Raw genomic sequence first — 16,645 nt, 5'->3', positions numbered from 1 at the left:
GACACCACGTGATTCTTACACAGTACATCTCTTGCCTGTGTTCACTCTCTTTGCTGGCTCTTCCAAGGAACAGTTAGCATGCCTGTCACCAAGTCCCCAGTTCACATGTGTCTGCTTCTCCAGATCCAGGATAGGAAAGGGCTGGAAACGAGTCATTGCAGTGGGTGAGGCCCTCAGCCCATTTTCTGAGCAGCCCTGCCTGAGGCCCTTGGCTGCTGCAGTGAGTTGATTGTGTCCATGCCTCCTCCCCCAGGCCCCCATTCTTTGCCTGTATCTGAAGGAGCATACGGTATCTGCCACTGCTCTCTCTGCCAGGGAATCTGAATTTCAGATTTAACTGGGTCTCCTTTATTTTCACCTAATAAATCTGACAACTCTGACCCAAGGGACTGTGTCAAACCTAAGCACAGCCTTTCCATGTGTTCCAGCTATTCTGGCCTCATTGACAGTTTGACACCGCAGCCTAATTGCTGATGCAGACAAGGTGATAGTTACTAGTTTCAGACAGCACACACCCCAACGAGGCCATCTGCTCTCCTCGGGACCCTGATGGAAGTTGGCTACCTAAAATCACAGTTGAACTCTTGCTCCATGCTAAGCATTAGTGATATACTATTTATATTTATACTTATATAAATATACATTTACCCCTCACAGCAGCCCATCTGAGTAAGGAGGGTTGATCTCTCTTTAACTTTTTTGGGGGGCTGGGGGGGGGAATATAAGTTTTTTTGGTTTAGGATTTTTTTGTTGTTTTTGTTTCTTATTTTCTGGTTTGTTAAGACAATATTCAGGATTCAGGGATATGGTTCAGTTGCTATAGTGTTTGCCTATTGTGTGCAAAGCCCTACATCACACAGGACAAGCCTAGTGGTTCATAGCTGTAATCTTAGGAAGGTAAAGGCGGAAGCCTACAGTCATCCTGGGCTATATATAGCAAGCCATCCTGAAATGCATGAGACCCTGTCTCCAAAACAATAAAACTGCAGGAGTTGCAGGAGTGGTCTCTGGCTTAGGCCAGTACAGAATTCACATCACTCTTCTTACCTCAGCCACGGCAGTACTAGACAGACAGACAGACAAATCGATAGATATTTTTGTTGTTCCCCCCCCCCCTTAATATATTAAGAAACAGATTTGCTAAGTTTATATGACTTGTCCAGAGTCACACAGTAAGTGACAGGATTCAAATTCAGCTCCCTCTGGCCTCAGAACCTGTGTTTTCTGACTAGTCTTTGGTAGTATGTGGAGGATTAATAGCCACAGGCTCATCTGGCAAGCAAGTAGGATGGGCCTCGCTTCAGGATGCTGAAGGGCAGAAAAATAAGAACTGAATTCAGTGAAGAACACAGGTTCCTGGACCTGGTTATGTTCTCACCATGAATGTAATAACCTTGTAGTGACAGATGCACATTTTCCGTGGTGCAACAAAGGAAAATTAGTGCAGAGATGCAATTATGTCTCCTGTTTTAATGGCAGTTTTGCTCTCTCGATAGATTAGTTAGCTGCAGAGTTCCTCCCCTCAAGCAAATCACAGCAGACTTTACGGCAAGGAAAGGTAGATTAAAATGCAGCTGTGTATCATTAAGCAGCCAGGCTCCCTCCTGACCAGAATGCCTGCCAGTGTAGACTGGCCTCCCTCCACCCTGTCTGGGAAGACTGAGGCAGAGCTCCAGGCTTCCAGGGAAACCCTGAGTGTGACAGCGGGTGCAGAGGTGTTTGTCTCATTGCTAGAGGAATTCTTCCTTTATGCCACAGAAGTGGCCTGGCCCCCAGGCTAAGGAGAAAATACCGAGGGAAATAGAGAAGAGGAAATTAGGTAACTTTGCGAGCCTGGGCTAAGGGTTCTTCACAGCAGTCCTTGGTGGCCGGTGACCCTCACAACAGTCCTTGGTGGCCGGTATTGTAGCCTTTTTTTTGCGTTTTCAGGTATTTTTTTTATGTTTTGAAATACACAAAAACGTAGCTTTGGCCCCGTGAGATGGCTCAGTGGATCCGATGCACTTGTGCCAAGCTTGCCAGCCCTTGTTCGGTCCCCAGGACCCATATGGTGGAAGGAGAGACTCAACCCCTGCAAGTCAACTGTCCTCTGTGCCACACAAACACATACCCGTACACAAGCACAAAATAAATCTTACCTTAAGATAATATATCTTGGCCTGGCAGTGGTGACACACACCTTTAATCCCAGCACTTGGGAGCCAGAGGCAGGTAGATCTCAGCCTAGTTTACGTAGTGAGATCCTATCTCAAAACAAACAAAAAAGGGGTTAGGCATCCTTTTCCATTTTATTTGAACAGAATTTTCGGGTGTAGATGAAGTGGGAGTGGTCAGGTGGTCATCCGACCAGCCTGGCTAACCTGCTGGTTACTGCAGCCTAATTTGCCCCTGGGCTTGGGAGCGGAGCCCTTTCTGCCAGACTTCATTGACGCTGTTTTTGTCTTCTTCCAGGTACATTGAACGGAAGGCTTTTCTGGATCGAGTGGACCACAGGCAATTTGAAATTGAACGAGACCTCAGGCTGAGCAAAATGAAACCTTGACATTCTGGGGAGAATTAGTAGCAGCTTGTTCCTGTTGACAATGTGAGCTCTCTGTGTGTCTGTGAACTGTTTCCAGTGCTCATCATGTTTCCAGCAAGGCCCTTTTCTACGTTGCAGTTTGGTTTATGTATCTTAATCTTAGCTGGTTTCATTCATTTTACTTTTTAAAATTTGTCTTTAAATAAACAAATAGAAGTCCTCTGTGAGGTTGGTAAAAGTGAAGATGCCACTCCCCTTCCCTCTGCTCTTCTTCCAGCCCAGGCCCAGCTAGCACCGCCCAGAGAGGCCATGGGCCTCTCTCTGAGATCAACCTTTCCCGGAAACCCCTAAGGGGGCTCCCTGGGCAAATGCTGAGTCCCTGAGCATTTGTTCTCAATTGATTGAGCTTCTCTTTTGTGTGAAATTCTCATGGTAAGGTGGAACACTGATATAAATTAATATTGAGTGGTCTTTTTGTTTTTTCCTACTTCCCTTTTTTAAAAAAAAAAGTCTACTTCAGATATATTTTCTACCTCAACAGTTCTTTATTTTTTTTATATGTCAAGGGATATTCTTGCCAGTAGTGCTGGCACACACCTAGAATCCTAGCACTTGGGAGACTGAGAAAAAATTACTACAAATTTGAGGCCAACCTGGGTCATATATGGTTCCAGATCAGCCTAGGCTATAGAGTGAATCTTGTCTCAAAAATGGGGGATCTGGGGCTGGAGAGATGGCTCAGAGGTTAAGAGCACTCACTGCCTGCTCTTCCAAAGGTCCCGAGTTCAATTCCCAGCAACCACATGGTGGCTCACAGCCATCTATAGTGAGATCTGGTGCCCTCTTCTGGCATGCGAGCATACATGGAAGGAATGTTGTATATATAATAAATAAATCTTTAAAAAAAAAAAAAAAGAAAAAAATGGGGGATCTGGAGTATTCTAAAGAACAATCGTTCTTTATACTCCTTAAGGAAATTCCAAACCCAAACTTCCTGCTTGGGAAGCATGGAAGAAGAGAATAAATAATAAACCATCCATGCTAATACAGCATTAAATCCCTACAGTTGCTCCTAGGGCATGGGAATGGGGAGAAAGTGGGCTTTAAAGACAGTGGTCTGTTTTCTGGCTGGGGATGGTTGAGTCGCATCAGGATCTCAGGGGCCTGAAGTGAACTACTGCCATCCTAAGAACAAGGAGCACCAGGTCACAGTGGACTTCCACATCCAGACCTTGGATGTATTTGTAGCAACCAGACGGCTAGCATCTCATTACCGAGAAGGGAGTTTACAAGCTACATTTGAACCCAGGGTCTGTTGTATCCATCTGCAAAAGACTGTGCAGGTGGCAAGAGAGCATTTGAAGCTGGCATCGGAACAGATGTTCTCTACTGGGACGTGGGATGATAGAGGAAGTCTTTAACCTGAACCAGCCAGCACACCATTAGGGCAGGCCCCCCAGACCTGCAAGAGTGGAGGCTCACCTGTGGTGCTGTCTGGCATGTCACCCACTGCACTGGGGTGACTACATCTCTTGGCTGTTGCAGTTCTGTGTACCCCCAGCATCCCGCCTCACACAGTTTAAAAGCTTTCTTTATTGACAGATGTGGCGTGTTGATGAAGCGCCTCCTTGCCTGACTCTGGCACATGATGTGCCCAACAAGTGTACAGTGTGTGCCAGCATCAGTAAAGCAGACCTGGGCCATCACACCACTCTGGCTGCAGGGGAGGCTGTCAATGTGTACGTGGAGCTTTCCAGCCTCTGTGGCAAAGATAGACCGAGAGGGAGGAAACGGGCTAGCTGAGCAGTGTGCCCAGCACAGCCAGTCTTCATCATAAGCAGCCTTTCTGTTTATTTTCTAAAGCTGCTCCTAGGGAGTAGGGAGGTAGGAAATGAAAACAGATGGCCGTGTGTTAGTAGTTGCTGAACTGTTCTGAACTTGGATATGGATTTCAGTTTTTCATAATAAAACTTTATTTATTTCTGGGCAGTGATGGTGCACACCTTTTATTCCACCATTCAGGGGGAGGCAGAGGCAGGCAGATCTCTGTGAGTTCAAGGCCAGCTTGGTCTACAGAGTGAGCTCTAGGACAAGCTCCAAAGCTACACAGAGAAACACTGTCTCCAAAAACAAAACAAACAAACAGAAAACATTTTTTTAGCATTGCCCAAGAGACACAGGATTGTGTTCTATATAAGGAAGAATTTTGAAGTACACCAGGCTGAGCCAGAAGAGGGTGACCTGCCTCACAACAGCCAACTCTCAGGCCTGCAAAAGTGTAAGGGAAGGCTGCCTGTTAGGAAGGAGGTCCTCTCTGCTCACCAAGACCTGCATCTATTAACAGCTCAGGAAACACACTCTGTACTTCACTGTGAAGTCAGTCGAGGGACAGGAACCTTCAGCAAGCCAGGCCACCTGAGCTAGACTCAGCTGTTCTCTAAGCAAGTGGCTGTTTCACATAGGCATAATAAACTAGACAGAGGTGCCGGGAGTCTTCTTGGCCCTGCCTGGCCACGCCCTGTGTGCTGAATGCAATGGCTGCAGCATGGAGACAGGGACAACATAGGAAGGTACACATGGGACATCTGAAGCAGACATGGGCCACCCAGGAGCTTTTTCTCCTGGTCAGTATGAACTCCTATGTGAGCCCACCAGAGTTCTTAGTGGAATTGCTTTCTCAGCCACATTGTTGGTTGTCCTGATACCTTGTCTCACTTTCAAAGGATTAAGCCACCTTGACCAATGCCTGGCCTTCCTGAGTGGATGACTCTTGGTTCAGTCTCCAGCACTGCCCCCTACTCAAAAAAACAAAAGTACCCTCTTTTCTGACAATTTGAGCCATGGCAGATACTGTCTAGCCAAGTTGATAAAAATGTGTGGAAAAGGTATTTTATCCACATTTAGTGGAGCCTAGCTCCCACAAGAGATGGCGCCCTTTATTCAGGAATTCAGGATTGTTAAAGAAGTGTTTGTGGGGGCCTATGAAGAATAAGCTAGTGCTTTGGGACAGTTTGGCACTCTCTGTAGTCCAGTGGTCTGCTGGCCCTCACCGTGGCCCCACTGACTAAGGAAGTACCTAAGGGCACTCACTGTGACTGATCCTGTGTAGCAGAGACTGTCTTAGAAGCTGAGCTCTCTGTCCCTGCCCTGACCTATCAGTCCTTTGTCTTCGCTGTGTCCCAGATGGGTTTGTCAGAATTCAAGGGTATCTGGTACCTTTTAATTATGGGGGGAGGTGTACTAACTGCCCTAAAGCAGTATGAGGCCAAATAATAAAGCAAGCGTCTTTCTGTACTCCGCTCACCTATTTCTTGAGGAACACAGTGCTCTAATTAAGAATTGTGCATAAGGCCTCTAGGGGCTCGCAGGGAAGTGTTAAGAAGTCACCTTGAGTGTGGTGTGCACTGTTGGAGCTAAGGAGGAAGAAGTGCACTGAGGCCCTGACCAGTATTTATCCAGGGTCTGTCTGGGTGTTGTGCGGCCAGCCAGCCGAATGGCCAGCATCACAGGAGGACCAGGGACATCTTTGGAGAAAAGTGGAGCCAGGGTGCTTTTGCACCTGCTCAGGACTGGGAAGACGATGTCCAGATTCTGTGCTACCTTGTGGTCAGCATGGCAAGGTGTCTGAATGTGTGTGGCTCAATTGGTATGGTCTGGCAAGGCAGAGCATGGCAGAAGAGGTTAGCACACTCCAGAGGCCACAGTATTCTGCCTTTTGGTGCCAGCTCCTCATGAGAGCTAGAAGTACATAGGTATGTTGGTAAGGCGTGGCTGATACAGTTTGCAGCACACAGAACTGGACAAAGATCCCTCCGACATCTTTGGCCCCGTGTCACTCCCATCAAGCTCTGCCGCGCTAAGATAGGAAGCAGAGCTGCCTTCTTCACTTCGGAATGTTGCCTGGCTCTGGGCAGCCGGGGAGGACGAGGCTGAGAAATCAAGGAGAGCATCCTCCAGTCAGACACTGCAGTGCCTCCCTGCTTCCGACCTCTGGGCCAAGAGTATCAACTCTGCTCTGCCCCCTCACAATGTTGTGCTGAGTGAGATAAAGCATCCAAGCTCTAAGTTCCAGCAATCCAATGTACTTGAACACTTCCATCTTGTACTGTCACGTGGTGATGTGCTTTCTCTCTGTCCCATTGGCGCTGGCAGGCATTCTGATGAATCCCTTGCCTCTGGTTCCAGGAACAATTCCCAAAACAGTGGTTCAACATGACCAGTTTAAAAAACAAAAAAAAAAAAACCTCCTGGGTGGGAGATGGAAACGCATGTCTTTAATCCCAGCACTTAGGAGGCAGGGGCAGGCAGAACTCTTGAGTTCAAGGCCAGCCTGCTCTACAAAGGGCTACACAGAGAAACCCTGTTTCAAAATCCAGACTGCTCTTCAGACTCGAGAGGGAGGGGGAATGGAGTGGGGGGAGGGGGAGAGGAGTGGAAGGAGGGGGAGGGAAATGGGAGGTGGGGAGGAGGCGGAAATTTTTCAACAAAAAAAAATTTTAAAAAAAGAACAAAAAAAAGTGTATATGAACTGTTTAATTAGATTTGAGAGGTGCTCATGAAACTGTCATCAGTAGAATTGATAACACCAAACTTGTAAATTACATTTTATATGTGTTAAAGCTGAGATATTTGTGTTCTGCAAAAAAAAAAAAAAATGTTTTATTAAAAGTAACAGAGGGTATGCAATTAAAAAAAAAAAAACAAAAGAAAAGTGACCTGTCAGGTTGTTTCCCGCCCCCCAGACGGGGTTTCTCTATAGCTTTGGAACCTGTCCTGGAACTAGCTATTGTAGACCTGACTTCAAACTCACAGAGATCCACCTGTCTCTGCCTCCCGAGTGCTTGGATTAAAGGTATGCGCCACCACCGCCCGGTTCCCATTCTACTTTAAAAAAGCAGATTTGAGGGGCTGGAGAGGTGGCTTCTCAGCACTTGCTGCTCTTCAGAAAACCCAGATTGAATTTTCAGCACCCACCTAAAAGCTAACAGCCATCCGCAACTCCAATTCCTGACGATCCTGTACCCCTCCTGGGCTCTGCAGCACCAGCTGGGTATGTAGTGCCCACATATGCACACAAAACACCCATATACACAAAATAGAAATAAATAAAAAGCAGGTCTGGAAAACAGACAGTGGTGGTGTATGCCTTTAATCCCATTACTCAGGAGGCAGAGGCAGGTGGATCTCTGTGAGTTTGAGGCCAGCCTGGTCTATAAGAGCTAATTCTAGGATAGGCTCCAAAGCTACAGAGAAACCCTGTCTTGAAAAGGAAAAAAAAAAAAAAAAAAGCAGGTCTGAGGGACTGGGGAGATGGCTCAATGGATAAGCTCAAGAACCTGAGTTTGACTCCCCAGCACTAATGTAAAAACCAAGTAAAACAGCTCATCTGTGATCCCAAGCTTGGCAGGACACAGTCTCTGGGGCACTGGTCAGTTTAACCAAATTGGCAAAGTCCAAGTTCAGTGAGACTGTTTCAAAAAAATAAGATGGCCAGCCTGGTCTACAAGAGCTAGTTCCAGGACAGGAACCAAAAGCTACGGAGAAACCCTGTCTCGAAAATCCCAAAAAAAAAAAGATGGCGAGAAACCGAGGAAGACTCTTGATGTCAACCTCTGGCCTCTCACACAGTGTGAACACACACACACACACAAAGCAGGTTTCGGGTTGGCTAAGGGAGCTGGGGAGACTGGGCCAGGCCATGTGCCCCTTCCCAGAACAGCTGTGTCAGGACTGTGCCGGTCGATGGTGAGTCGGTCGTTGCAGACCTGGCCTCCCCTTGCTGACGGCCCTGACAGATGCACAGAGATGGGCCGTGAGTACCCATCTGTTAGACACTGTAGCACGTCCTAACTTGTTAGGTGCAAAATAAATGGTTCCTGACTTGGATGAATGAGTTTTCAATTTGCAGCTACCAACATGAATCACAGTCTGTATGGAATCACAGGTTATGCATGGAATGGTCTATATTCAAACTCTGCCCAGTATCGTAAGCTGTCCCCAGGCCCTTAGGCCACCCGAATGACTTGAGGCTTCAGTGGGAAGTATGGCTGAGATGATGGAGGGCATGAAGGAACCTCGCTGTCCTTCACTCTAGTTCTGTGTAGGAGGGCAAGAAGCTGTCCTCTCCCCAGTGCCCCCTCGTCTCCTCCACTGAACACGTTTGCCCTGTGGAACACAGACCAATCAGTGGAAAACACTTTTGTTCTCTTGTGCTTTTGTTTGTTTGGATTTTGCCATAATTTTGCTTGAGCCAGGGTCTTCTGTAGCCTGGGGTGACCTTGAATTTGCTCTGTAGCTGAGGATGAGCTGGAACTAGCAATCCCCTGCCTCCACCTCCCAAATGCTAGAATTACGGTTCTGTGCCACCATGCCCAGTATGTGGTACTGAGGACCAAACCCAGGACTTCATGCACGCTAGGCTAGCAGTCCGCCAACTGAGCTCCTGCTTTTGTTTCCTAAGGTACAATTCCCTATAACTCTGGCAGGCCTGGAACTCGCTGTAATCAAGGATGACTTTGAATTCCTGCTCCATCGGTACTCACCTACCAAATGTATGTTATCAGGCTTAATTAGAAGACGTTTTTAAACTCCGTTTGCCTGAAGATATCATCTCAGGCAACCCCCATTTCACTGTGCTTGATAGGTCTCCGTTCTCTTACCTACATCGTGGGCGTTTTGAATGTGAGATTCAAGTAAGGGCTTCCCTTTTTCGTTGTTTTGGTTTTTCTAGACAGGGTTTCACTGTTTAACAGCCTTGGCTCCTGGAACTTGCTTTGTAGACCAGGCTGACCTCAAACTTGCAGAGATCCGCCTGCTGTAATTAAAGTGTGATGCCACCACCAACCACATCAGCATGGTCTTCTCTGTCAGAGCCAGATGCAAACGACTGGCCATTGAATGGGCTTGTTTAGTACTTTCAGTGCAGGCAGTATTTACATACATACAGACAGACACACGAGAGAGAGAGAGAGAGAGAGAGAGAGAGAGAGAGAGAGAGAGAGAGAGAGAGAGAGAGAGAGGAGGGAGAGAAAGAGAGCACAAAAAGCTGGGCAGTGGTGGCGCACGCCTTTAATCCCAGCACTCAGGAGGCAGAGGCAGGCGGATTTCTGTGAGTTCGAGGCCAGCCTGGTCTACAAGAGCTAGCTCCAGGACAGGAACCAAAAGCTACGGAGAAACCCTGTCTCGAAAAATCCAAAAAAAAAAAAAAAAAGAGAGCGCAAAGAATATCCCCCAAGTGGCATAAAAAACAAAACCAGACCAGTATTTACCTAGTACATTCCTGTAAAAAAGAATTCGTGGTGCCCGGCAGTGGTGGTGCACACCTTTAATCCCAGCACTCGGGAAGCAGAGGCAGTCAAATCTCTGTGGGTTCAAGGCCAGCCTGTTCTATAGAATGAGTTCCCGGACAGCCAGGACTATTACACAGAGGAAACCCTATCTTCGGGGGGAGAAATAAAATAAGTTACTGAAAACCTTAGAATTTGCCCATGTGATTGGATGGTTAGAACTTTCAGCCCTTCCTTGATCTCCAGGGAAGAGAAAGAACCTCCCTGGAGTTCAGTCACCGGTGGCCAGTGATCCAATCAGCCCTAACAATGTTCTGAAATCAACATTACAAACTATGAACAAGGTTCTGGAGATTGGTGACAACCCACACACCAAGAGGATGTTGTACTCCTGAGTGTTGGGGACAGCTCCTGCACTCAGGACCTGCCAACCCCTTACCTATTTCTTGTTTGGCTACTCATTTGCATTCTGTGTAATAACCTCTTGTATGTAGGGAAGTTTCCTGAGTTTATGAGTTCTAGAAAATTATCAAGCATTGGGGAAAGTGGTCATGGGAGCTGTAGTCAGATTTGTAGTCAGCTGGGTAGAAGGGTGGGTAGCCTGGGCGTCTCACTTGTGCTTGGCGTTTGGGACAGGGCTTGTGGGACCGAGCCCTTTATCATATGGGTAGTTGTGTCAGGCTTGAGTGGGATTGTTGGATATCCAGTTGGTGTTGTTGGTTAGTCTGGAGAAAACCTTGCTTTTGCCTAACATCATATTGAGGGAGTCTGTGATGTGTAAAGACACCTAGATTCAAACTTAGCTCTGCTGACAGCCCTCCGCCTTTCCTGACCCCATTTCTACATCTGCAAAATGAAGGGGCACATTGAATAATCTAGGTGGGGTTTTGTTTTGTGGTTTAGGTTTTGTGTTAAGAGATGGGATCTTATTGTGCTGCTCATGCTAACCCTGGATTACTGTCATTCAGCCCATCTTGGAAATGAGTGTATGAGAACCAGGTGATTTTTTTTTAGGTACATCAGTGTTTGAGAACTACTGCATGTGGCCTTATTGACTTCCTACCTGTATAAAACATTTCAAAGCCTTCAGCTATGTATTTGAGAAAATTACATCTCCTTTTGTCATACCATTTTAAATAATCCACATTCTTAAATTCCTGCCACATCAGCAAAACCACAGTGAGTTGAACCAGCTGGCCCTGGGCCCTCCTGTGTCAGCTGAGACTCACCGACAAAGTTCGTCCATCTTCCCCAAATCTTTGGAGTCCTACCAAAGAGCTAAGTCCTTAGGTCTCAGGAACTTGAAGAAGCAGCTAAAATCAGGCTCGGGAAGCGGGCAGGAAATACAAGCAACAGAACAGAAATTCCCATCAAATGGCTGAGAATGCGGCCCTTTGCTGCCAGATCAGCAACAGATGGTAAGACCTGAGTGCGCACCAGCTAAACTGAGTGTGCACCAGCTAAATTAAGTGTGCACCAGCTAAACTGAGTGTGCACCAGCTAAACTGAGTGTGCACCAGCTAAACTGAGTGCGGTGTGTCCTATACGTTGTCCTGCCACTTGGGGAGGACCCAGCCACCAGATGTCTGCCACTCCTGTCAAACCCATGAAGTGCATGGTTTCTGCTCCTGGCCAGTGCAGACCTAACCTGAGCTTGGCTGCCTTCTCTCCTCTTGCTGCCCATGCTGGCATTCCTCTTACTGCTGTGTTATTCTGATTACAGAAGGAATCGGTTCATTGAAAATCTGAAAGCAAGGGCCTGGGGTGTAGCTCTTGTAAATCACATGCTTAGCACTCATGAGGGTCTAGATTCAATCCCCTCCTCTGCCCAAGAAAAACTGAAAACAAAAGTTAAACAGAATATAAATCTTACATTGTCTTTTAAGAAAAAAAATCTATATAGACTTTAGAATATGTTCCCTCTGTTTTTCATATCCTGTGATATAATTGGGATTACACTGAACTTATGTGACAGAATACAGACAGCATCAATCACGTGTGGATATTTAAATGTTTAATACATTGGGGCCAATAAAATGGCTCAGGAGGTGAAGAACTTGCCGCACAAGCCTGATGACCTAAGTTCAAATCTCAGAGCCCATGGCGGAAGGAGAGAGCGAGTCCTGGAAATTGTCCTTTAACTTCTCCACGCACACCACCACCGGCACGTGGGTGCACACACACACAGTCACAACAATAACAATACGTTAAGATGGGCTGGAGAAATGGCTCAGTGGTTAAGAGCACTGGCTGCTCTTCCAGAAGACCCAGGTTCGATTCCCAGTATCCACATGGCAGCTCCAAGCTGTCTGTAACTCCAGTTCTAGGGACTCTGATTCCCACATACAGACATACCTGCAAGCAAAACACCAATGTATATAAAATAAAAAAATTTTTTTTGGGGGGTTTTTTTTTTTTTTTGGTTTTTCGAGACAGGGTTTCTCTGTGGTCCTGGAACTAGCTCTTGTAGACCAGGCTGGTCTCGAACTCACAGAGATTCGCCTGCCTCTGCCTCCCGAGTGCTGGGATTAAAGGCGTGCGCCACCACTGCCCGGCAAAAATTTTTTTAAAAAATTGACACATTAAAATTATGGGCTGGTGAGATGACTCAGAGGGCAAAGACTTTCCAAAACTGAAGAACTGAGTAGATCCCTGGAACCTGTAGTGATATTTTGTTTTAACAAATAAAGCTTGCTTGAAGATCAGACTACAAAGCTAAGCCACTAGTTAGCCATAGAGGCAAGGCAGCGGTGAAACAAACCTTTAATCCCAGCACTCAGAGACAGAGGCAGAGGGAGCTCTGTGAGTTCAAGGCTACCCTGGGCTACACAAGATTCAGTCTGTCTAAAAGAGAAATAGAGCTCAAAGTTGAGCCCAGTACTTGGGATCACACACCTTTAATCCCAGCACTAGGGAAGTGGAGACAGGAGTGATATGGCTGGGTGGAGAGAGGAATATAAGGCAGAAGGAGACAGGAACTTGGGAAGTCTGAGGTTTGTGGAGACACAGTCTAAGGGCAGGAACGTCCCTTCAGTCTGAGCATTGGTAATGGTAAAAGAACTCTAGTGGTGGGACTGGAGAGATGGCTCAGTGGTTAAGAACACTGAGAAGACCTGGGTTTGATTCCCAGCACCCACATGGCAGCTCACAACTGTCTATAATTCCAAGATCTGATATACACAGATATATATGCAGGCAAAACACCAATACACATAAACCATTAAAAAAGAACTCTAGTGGCTGACCTCTCTGTTTCTCTGTTTCAGCATTAGCCCCTATATTTGACTCTGGGTTTTATTATTAATACCAGAATCTGTGCTACAAGAGCCAAGATTTTTTTATTTTTTATTTTTATTATTATTATTATTATTATTATTTTTTTTTTTTTTTTTTGGTTTTTCGAGACAGGGTTTCTCTGTGGCTTTGGAGCCTGTCCTGGAACTCCAAGATTTTTTTAAACTTAATACGTTAAAATGCTGGGAGCCAGGCATGGTAGCATATGTCAGTTGTTTTGTTTTCTGTAGCTCTAGCTGCCCTGACTGGTCTTGAACTCACAGAGATCCTCCTGCCTCTGCCTCTCAAGGGCTGAGATTAAAGGCATTTACCACCAAAGCTGGCTGGGTGCATGTTTTTAATTCCAGCACTCGGGAGGCAGATACAGGCTAATCTCCATGAGTTTCAGGCCAGCCTGATCTACACAAGTTCCAGGCAAGCCAGGGCTACATAGTGAGACCCCATTTTGAAATAAAAGTTTGGGTTAGGCGGTGGTGGCACACACCTTTAATCCCAGCATTTGGGAGGTAGAGACAGACAGATCTCTGTGAGTCCGAGGTCAGCCTGGTCTAGAGTGAGCTCCAGGACAGGCTCCAACGCTACACGAAGAAACCCAGCCTCATAAAACAAACAGGGAGGGAGGGAAAAAGAAGAAGAAATAAAATTCTGATAGGAATGGAGCTCAGTTGGGTGCCTGCACAGAGCCCTAGTTAGGTCCTCAGTATCACATAAGGCCAGGTCTGGTGGTGCATGCCTGTGATCCCCTACTCAGGGGCGGGGAGTGGGGAAGGCAGATTAAAAAAAATTAAGGCTGCATAGTGAGTTTAAAGCTGGCATGGGACACTTGAGACTGTGTAAACAAAACAAGCCACATCCCTCCAGCCTATAGTTTTATTTTTTTTATTTTTTTTAAAATATTTATTTATTATGTATACAATATTCTGTCTGTAGGCCAGAAGAGGGCACCAGACCTCATTACAGATGGTTGTGAGCCACCATGTGGTTGCCGGGAATTGAACTCAGGGCCTTTGGAAGAGCAGGCAATGCTCTTAACCACTGAGCCATCTCTCCAGCCCCCCAGCCTATAGTTTTAATGTATTACATTTTTAAAATTAAAAGAATACATCATTGGAGGCAGTACCTCAGTGGCATGGCACTGGTCTAACACTTATTAGTAAAGAAGCTGTGGGTTCAGTCCTCAACACACATACAGACACACACGCACACGCACACATGTGGAAACCTAAAATGCAGTTCCTCAAAAGCACTTGAAGTCAGAGACTGAAAGCGCTGAGTGGTTGCATGTGCTCAGTGGCTGGAGGTGGGTGGGGCATTGCAGCCACAGCAACATTCTATCAGACTGCACCTCTGTATGCCCTTTGGATGATTGCAGTGCACAACGCCTGTCTGCGCGCTATGCGCCACCATACAGTTCGCGAGCTTCGGGCAAGGGACTGGAGATTGAAACACACAAAGACACGTAGAGACAGAGAGACAGAGACACGGACCTCTAGTCACTGGTAAGAAGCCCCTTATTCAATAGCACCATGGAGGCTTATATACCAGTCAGGTGGGCCAACAGGTGAAAACCTCATCCTCTGATCCTCAAGGCAAGGCAACACGTGCTAGTGAAGCAGAGCTGGTAAACAACTTTGACACAGCCTTTAGTAACTCAAATCAGAAGGAAAGTAAAGGTCACTGGCAGGGAAGAGCAGCTGGAGTCCAGGACTGCAAATGGTCCCAACAGACCGTCTTGCTTTGCTGTGATGCTGGGGTCCATCCCAGCTCCTCGGGCAGGCTAAGCAAGTGTCTGCCCCTGTGCCACATCTCCAATGCTGTGGGTTTCGGTTTGGGGGTTTTTTGTTTGTTTGTTTTGTTTTGTGTAGTTTTTCCAGACAGGATTAGCCCTGGCTGTCCTGGAACTCACTCTGTAGACCAGGCTGGCCTCGAACTCACAGAGATCCACCTGCCTCTGCCTCTTGAGTACTGGGATTAAAGGCGTGCGCCACCACTACCCAGTGAAAGTGTGTATTTTCAAGACTGTGAAATAGAATGTCATGCTACCCTGAATGTCCCCAATCTCATCTGAAATAGAATGCTTAGTTCTTTTTCAGAAGGACCCCTGCCCTGAGCATACATGGCCCTCAGTGCTTATGTCAACCCCGATACAAAACCCTTGTCTGTCTGTCTCTGAGTGCACATCCAATAATTTGGGAAAGACCTACAATGACTTAGGAAAATAAAGACCATTCCAGGATCACACTAGACTGTACAGTTTTGAGTTCCAGAAATTTCTGCTGCATAAGGCCCATGTCTGTGTCTTTACAGAAGGCATCTGAACAGGGTTGGGACCCCTCACCAGCTTGATTGTGTGGCTCATTGCCCATCCCATACCCCAGAGCAGTGTCAGGCAGGGCCCACAGATGGGAGTCCATTCCACCTTGACTGGGGGTCAGGGAGTTCGAGCTTGTTTTGCTCTTTCAAAGATGTTGACAAGTGGTTACAAAACAAGAGGTCCTGACCTAGAGTAGTTAATTAGTATTTTGAGTATAGAGGTGTATCAGCTCCGTCTTTTTTTTTTTTTTTTTTTTTCGAGACAGGGTTTCTCTGTGGTTTTGGAGCCTGTCCTGGAACTAGCTCTTGTAGACCAGGCTGGTCTCGAACTCACATAGATCCGTCTGCCTCTGCCTCCCGAGTGCTGGGATTAAAGGCGTGCGCCACCACCGCCCGGCTTCAGCTCCGTCTTGATCAAAGGTCAGAGATACCCTGATTATTCCTTTATTTTTCCTCCCTGCTTGATCAAGCCTCAAATCTTATTTATTTATTTATTTTTTATTAAAAATTTCCACCTCCTCCCATTTCCCTCCCCCTCCCCCATATTCCTTTTATCATATTAATGAAGTCTGTTGTCTCCCCCTCCCCTTTTGGATTGGGGCATAAAAATGTAGAAAATAAATGGGGTGGTTCAGTATTCACGGAATTTCCCTCCTGATTCTGTTCTGTGTTTTGTCTCTTATTTCTCTCTTATCTCTGTTGGTTTTTTTGTTTGTTTGTTTTGTTTTTCTTAATAATTCTAATCCTGATGCTCCTACCCTAGAACGTGTGAATCCAGTCGAGGCTGATCCTCGACAGAGCAGGTGGAGGAATAGCTCACCCAACCTTTCTTTCCTGTATGGCTCAGCTTTTCTGAACCTCATATTTCTTTTACACACACACACGGTGGGGCTCAGGTCACTGGACTCTGAAAAGATAGTCACTTCCTAGGGCAGCCCAGAGAGGACCCCTGAACTCCTCCTTTTATAAGGCTGCCTCCTCAGGAAGGCCCTGACGTTCTTAGCAGATCAATGGGAAAGAATCTGGTTCCTCCAGAAGGGTCTGTCTCCTTGTACCTAGACCTCATGTTCACAGGGCTGCCACTACTTCTTCTACCAGACATTCCTTTAGTCAAACATTGGGTGTTATTTTAGGAACTCGCTAGATACTAGGCATGGTGATGCACGCCTTTAATCCCAGTACTCAGGAGGAAGAGGCAGGCGGATCTCTATGAATTTGAGATCTACAGAGT

At 46.6% G+C, this 16,645-nt stretch overlaps 1 protein-coding gene across 1 annotated transcript in view; it reads left to right on the top strand.

The window, feature by feature from the left end:
• Positions 1-2,748, top strand: part of Cfdp1 (craniofacial development protein 1) — an 84,186-nt gene extending 81,438 nt beyond the window's left edge. The window contains exon 7 of the mRNA XM_057754193.1: positions 2,452-2,748. Coding sequence (XP_057610176.1) covers positions 2,452-2,542 — 91 coding nt within the window. The 3' untranslated portion in view covers positions 2,543-2,748. The remainder of the gene's footprint in view (positions 1-2,451) is intronic.
• Positions 2,749-16,645: the final 13,897 nt, after the last annotated feature.

The sequence above is a fragment of the Chionomys nivalis genome, chromosome 21, assembly GCF_950005125.1.
Source record: "Chionomys nivalis chromosome 21, mChiNiv1.1, whole genome shotgun sequence".
In the NCBI taxonomy this organism is placed as follows: domain Eukaryota; kingdom Metazoa; phylum Chordata; class Mammalia; order Rodentia; family Cricetidae; genus Chionomys; species Chionomys nivalis.
Note: the sequence above shows the minus strand (reverse complement) of the source record. Positions and strands in the feature narration are given on the sequence as shown.